This window comes from Sesamum indicum, linkage group LG1, assembly GCF_000512975.1.
Source record: "Sesamum indicum cultivar Zhongzhi No. 13 linkage group LG1, S_indicum_v1.0, whole genome shotgun sequence".
Classification (NCBI taxonomy): Eukaryota; Viridiplantae; Streptophyta; class Magnoliopsida; order Lamiales; family Pedaliaceae; genus Sesamum; species Sesamum indicum.
The window spans coordinates 16,301,914-16,307,924 of NC_026145.1; the positions used below are offsets into that span (position 1 = coordinate 16,301,914).

The window sequence follows — 6,011 nt, forward strand, 5'->3', positions numbered from 1 at the left end:
TAAGAATTATTTAGTTACATAAAATAAAGTGTGCACAAAATCTGAACTCAGGACTTGTTTGCGTGATTATTGTATGAACTTGAGCCGATTGGCGAGCCCACCAGTAAACAGTTGACACCGCCACCGCCACCGCCGTCGCCGATGGCGGAAGAAGAGGTGTTGGCAGAAGTTGAGGCAGTCCAGGCGGTGTACGGGGACGATTGCCTAGTCATCGAAGCCTATCCTCCCCATCTCCACGTTCACCTTAAGCCGCGAACAGCTGATGTCTCCTCTCAACAGGTATCTCAATTTTCTGGGTCGGAGAAATTGTTCTTTGAGGATTGGGAATGTTGATAATGTTTTTTGTTCTAGTAGCATGCCGCTCAAATAAGGGATTTCGATTTGATGAGTACTTTCCTTGGGTGGTCGGGTGTGCTCATGACTGTTTGAGTGTTTTTGTTTGAATAATCTGGGTCGTTTGTGGTTTGCCTTTGCTGAAAACTTTGTGATGTTAAATGTGTTCTCTATTTTTGAACTTTGCTATTGTTGATTGTGGATATATGGATTTCTGAGAGTATGTTTTTCAATAAAATATGAACTTCTCATTCTGATCATTCTCGGAGGAACTGGATATAATCCCAAAATCTTATTGCTTCTGATCCGTTCACCATAAGATGCTACCGATGGTGTACAGATTTATGACTCTTATAATAGAAAGCACCAGACATGAGTTGAGTTTTTTATCTGTCTTCTCTATTTGACCTACTTAGTTGTGGGAAGATGTTTGGGGTAATTTGTCTTCTTCTTTAACCTAGTAACATGCGATATGCCATCATCTCTTCCTTGTTGCGTTATTTCTGGCATATCAAATTGGTATAAAAGGAATAATGGTGCTTTCTTCTGCAGTTTGTGGAAGCAACTATTGGCATGAAGGCTGGTCCTCAGGTAATTATGCATGTCATCGCATGCTTACACACATTTTGCACTTCCTTCTTAATCGAACGAAAAAAGGTTCTAGTGTGTTCATTACCCTTTTTTCTCCTTATGTTGATGCTTACACACTCATTCTGCACTTCCTTCGTAATGGGACCAGAAAAGGTTCTAGTGAGTTCACCCCCTTTTTTTCCTTATGTTGATACTTCTGCATCATCATCACAATTGGTTGGTCCATGAGTTCCTATTTCTTAATGGGACCAAAAAGGTTCTAGTGAGTTCATTTACCATTTTTTCTCTTATGTCGATCATTCTGTGATATCTACTGGTTATATTGTTTTCCCTTTTCTTCATATCTAGGCCCTTTTTTCTTTACAGTAATCCCAAATCACTAAAACTTAATTATCAGTAGATGAGAGCAGATCTTAGTGCCCCTTATGTCAATTATTTCCTTTTGCAGTATCCGGTAGAGCCTCCAAAGATTAGTATTATTGATTCCAAGGGTCTCGATGAGCAGAGACAGAAGCATCTTACTGCTAGCATTTGTGAAAAAGCTTTTGAACTTGCCTCATGTCTAATGCTTGTGGCACTTTGTGAGGTAACAAATTATGTACTTCAGATTAGTTTGCTTATTTTATTCTTAGTGTGAGGGCTAATTTTTATGTTTGACACTTAGTCTTGCTTGATCATTTTTACTTATCCTGGAGTCTACAAAGAAGTGCATATCAGTGACCTCCTCTTGTTTTTGTTTCACTGTTAACCTGCTATCTCTTACACATGAATGCAATCCATAGAGTTGTTTGTAACTTTGTATGAAGTGTATTATCCTCAAAATGTCCATTTCAAGATGTTAATTGCTCCATGATTTATTAGGAAGCAGTGGAGAGGCTCTCTGGTATGAACCACCCAGATGGAAACTGCCCATTATGTTTATATCCATTGCTTGATGAAGATGCTCGTTGCAATTCATTACCATTTATGAAGTTAATGTCTTGTTTCCATTGCTTTCATTGGTGAGTACATCTAGTGGTCTTCATTTTCTTTAATTTCAAATACTTTCATCTCATTCACAAGGTGGGCTCTGAAACTTGTTGAACTTCGGATTTTCCAATTATTGCAGTGATTGCATAATCAGATGGTGGAATTGGACCCAGGTGCAAAGTGAAAAGGACATTACTAGTTCGTCATCTTCAACTTCTCGGATTATGCAAGACCAACAAGGTATGCTTCCATGCAGCAATATTTTGTTTTAACTATCACAGTGTTCAGAAGTTCTGAGAGGTATTCTAGCCATTGTTTTATTGTGGTTCAAGTGGTATTCTAGCCATTATATTTTCATTTTTGGTTTCAATTTTCTGTTACTGTAGTTATTTTCATGGGTTTCGTCAAATACTATTATTGATGTGATACCATATCTTTTTATTTACTCCTTTCCATGTTAATGTTATCATCACTTTCTCATTGTTCCTAAAGCTACAAGGCATAATATTACTGCAACACCCTAAATATCTTCAATTTGTTGGTTTGTACAATAATTCTATGTAACCAAGTAATGTACATTGTTAAGCATTTCAATACTATACCAAACATGTTAATACTGGTAAAATAGAATTATGCGTTTAAACTGTCTATGAGTATTTTACTTTCAAGACACCATGTTAAAGCATGAAGTCTGGTGTCATAAGCATTCCCTCTTGTCTTCTTTATCTAATTATTGAAAATTAGGTGTATAAGTAAAGTCTCCCCTTGTGCTGAGGCAAAGAATTCTAGACATGCTGGAGGCCTGCCATGTTTCAGCTGTTGCTAGGCATTCAAGCATATTAGGAAGTTCAACTCACTTTGTGTTCAGTGATTTCACCCACTTCTCTTGACTACCTAACACTCTTCTGTTTTGCTTTTTCTTTTCATTCGCTTATCTCTACTCTATTTCTTGTCCTCGTGTCACTCTTATATACAACCTAGCCTTGTATGAGGTCCATATGATGCACCCTAGAACAGAGAAATTTTGTCCTTTTCCAGCCATTGAATGGGAACCATGTGCTCTGATCTTTGTTTCCTATATAATTTTACTTGCATGACTTTTTGTTGGCTTTCAATTCTGATGCACAATTGTTGTATTGCATAGCCATGCACAGAATGATGGAAGAAAGTATGGGGAAGTGCCCGGTGTGTCGTAAAGTTTTTCTTGCCAAGGATATTGAACACGTGCTAGGCTTGGTTGGCACTGGTAGCTATTTGGTAAGTCATATGAGCCTCCAGTAAATAGATTATTTTAGTTTGTATCTTTCTAAGGAATTCAATTTCCTTTTAATTACTCTCAGATTGCTACCATTTCATTCTATGGTTCTTTATCAAGACTTTTCTGTGTGCATCTGTGCAATTACAAATGCAAAAATATTGTCTTTACCTGACAAGGAATAACTTTTTTGTGATTTCTGCATATGGTTTTAAAATATCCTAGGCTGATTTCAAGATGACAATAGTTTGCTCGATGGTGATGTTCTGAGATAATGGTGTTTTGCTAGTTATAAGATGGTCATCCACCTCTAATCAGAGTTTTGGATACTAAGGACAATGCCTTCTAGTTGAAGGGTGGATGATAGCATCATTAAATAATAAAAATAATTACCTAACTAGTAATTAAGTATGTCGACAGTATAGTGCAAAATGCTCGTTTGGAAGAGAGAGAAATCAAACATGTTCGCTTTGTTGATTTAATTTCTTGATCAATAATATCCTTTCGGGAATAGTCAAACGTGTATAACATACGGGATCAGGGGGAAGAAGGAATCAGAATTTCGTCTTAGCTACAGATTTATGCCAGGGTGACATTATCTTGAACAAGCACCTTCAACAAGTCCGGAGGTCAACCATAAGGGAATAAGGTTTGCATTTTTGGAGATTAATCTATGTGACAACTCATGCTGCATGGATCACAACTTTATGAGCCCATCAAGCTGCTGTTGCTGCTGTGGTTTCTGGTGGGGCAACCACTCAACTGTATTCTAACCAACATGGTACCATAGGATTTTCAAGAAAAGTTGTACGGATCTGAAGACTTCTGTTTTCTCAGGGAGGAAGGATCAGGGAAATCCTGCTGTTGTAGCTTTCTTGCAGTGATCAAAGAGCGGGAAATAAATGACGAGTGATAAGATTTTCTTTTGACAACCTAATACCATTGCTTGTGAAGCAACTTCCGTTAATATGTTGTCATTGCACATCATAATAGGAAATTATGTATGCTATAATATAATTAATAAACATCAGACCTTTGTCCACGTGTAGTACTACTTTAGAAGAGAACTTTCGCATTTGATAACTGGACCACCATGTTCAAATAGATGGTCCAGTTTATGAAGTAACAATAGAATTCTATCAGCCGATGACTTTGAAGTTTAAGCCTTGAAATTTGTGATATTGTTCACCCTAGTTTCTAATGTCAATGAGGATGCTATGGTCAGTATCAAGGATGTGTTAGAAACTGCCTGAATCCTTGGCTAAGAACTGCTGTTGAATCAAATCCCATACCGAACAATTAGTAGATGGCTTGTGAATATAACAATATCTGCCAGAAAGTTTTACCTAGTGAATGTGAACAGAATTCAGTGTTAAAAAGGTCCTGCAGGTTACCTTACTTCTACATGGGATAGTTGAAGAAGCGGGATACTGCTTTACAAGGATTTATGGATTTCATTAAAAGGTTGTAAAAAGTCGGAATGTTATGTTACCAAACTTGTGCGTGGTAATGTCTAATAAACAAAGCTGTGAATTGTGTCATTTAAGATGGTAAGTTTTCATCTCTTAATAACCTATCAGTTGTCCATGTAAAAGCTCACATAAGTTTGCGCTTATTAGCATTCATTGTTTGCGTAGTTAGGTGTGGACTTTCATGTCTGTTCTATATACAATTTGGGATAATAATATGCATGGACAGAAGTATTCACCGGGACCTGCTTTTTCTGTTTTGTGTACTTGAGAGGTCAGACAAATATTTCTTTACAGTTCTGGAACCAAATGTGTAAGAACTCCTTTTATCATCAGGCTTCTCAGGAAAATAAGGGTATCTGTAGCTGCACGAGTGTCAGTTATTTGGGTTTTGAAAGCTAATGAGACCTCCTCTTATTATTTTATTATATCATTATAAATTGTTTATTATTTGGGTTTTGAAAGCTAATGGGACCTCCTCTTACTATTTAATTATATCATTATAAATTGTTTACTGGCGGTCCTGATTTATTTAATATCATCTTTTCATGCGAGGAGAAGCTAATTCATGTTTCTTTACCTCAGGATTCCAATGGGATCCAGATTGATGAAGACATCCTTCATTCCGATTCTGAGAAGATCAGGAGACAAAAATTTGAGGCCATATTAAATCTCCAGCAAGAAAATAGTGGCTTGATTGAACCCAAAAAAACAGAGGTCTTATTACCGGGTATGTTTCTTCCCCAGCCGGTTGCCGTACCCCCAACTAAACCCGATGTGGTACCCAACAAGTCACAAAACAAAGATGAAGCACCCAAATCCGATACCAAACCAGGAAGTTCATTCAACAGGCCTGGCTCCAGGAAGCACAACAGTTCTACCATGAGGAAGCACAGGACACAAAATTCAAGTAAACAAGTAAGGCAATGGGTTAGGAAAGACAATGTTTCATAAAATTAAATTAATGATTTCTTGCATCCCCAACCCCCTTCTTTTTTCCAAAACTTTTTTGTTTTTAAACTTTTCCGAGATGAACATGCAATATATAGTTATATACAGAAACATGTCAGCGAAAAGGATGGTTTCAGTTTTAAGTGGAGGCAGTGAGATTTCACTTATTAATGGATTCCATCAGCATCAAAGTAGAGGTCATATCCATCATTCTTGTCTGCATTTCACCAGACACCAAAAAGGTGACATAATAACCGAATCCAACGAAGTTCCTGCTTACATTTTGGAAGGTAATGCTTTTGTCCTCTTCAAAGCTTTACTGACAATGAAGTTTGATTGACATTGTGCATCATTGTTGATTGCACTGAATTGTAGACCACAACGTTGGGTTTGTATGTGCTACACTGCTTTCTGTGTGAATGTAATGAGATTGGCAGGTGAAA

General features: G+C 37.3%; 1 protein-coding gene across 2 annotated transcripts; it reads left to right on the forward strand.

Moving 5' to 3' along the window:
* Positions 21–6,005, forward strand: LOC105170273 (E3 ubiquitin-protein ligase RNF25). 2 transcript variants are annotated; one of them, XM_011090966.2, is made up of 8 exons: positions 21–279; positions 886–924; positions 1,373–1,510; positions 1,786–1,925; positions 2,033–2,133; positions 3,038–3,150; positions 5,203–5,535; positions 5,667–6,005. In XM_011090966.2, exons 1-8 carry the CDS (start codon positions 142–144, stop codon positions 5,709–5,711), a joined length of 1,047 nt encoding a protein of 348 aa, XP_011089268.1. In that variant the 5' UTR covers positions 21–141; the 3' UTR covers positions 5,712–6,005. The 2 variants fall into 2 exon arrangements, with proteins under 2 accessions (XP_011089268.1, XP_011089277.1); XM_011090975.2 differs by having other exon boundaries at positions 22–279; positions 5,203–5,702.

Coding starts and splice junctions, on each gene's coding strand:
- LOC105170273 (XM_011090966.2), top strand. CDS start 142: ATGGCGGAAGAAGAGGTGTTGGCAGAAGTTGAGGCAGTCCAGGCGGTG. Junction 1,926..2,032: donor TGTTTCCATTGCTTTCATTG/GTGAGTACATCT, acceptor CAATTATTGCAG/TGATTGCATAATCAGATGGT. Junction 2,134..3,037: donor GATTATGCAAGACCAACAAG/GTATGCTTCCAT, acceptor TGTATTGCATAG/CCATGCACAGAATGATGGAA.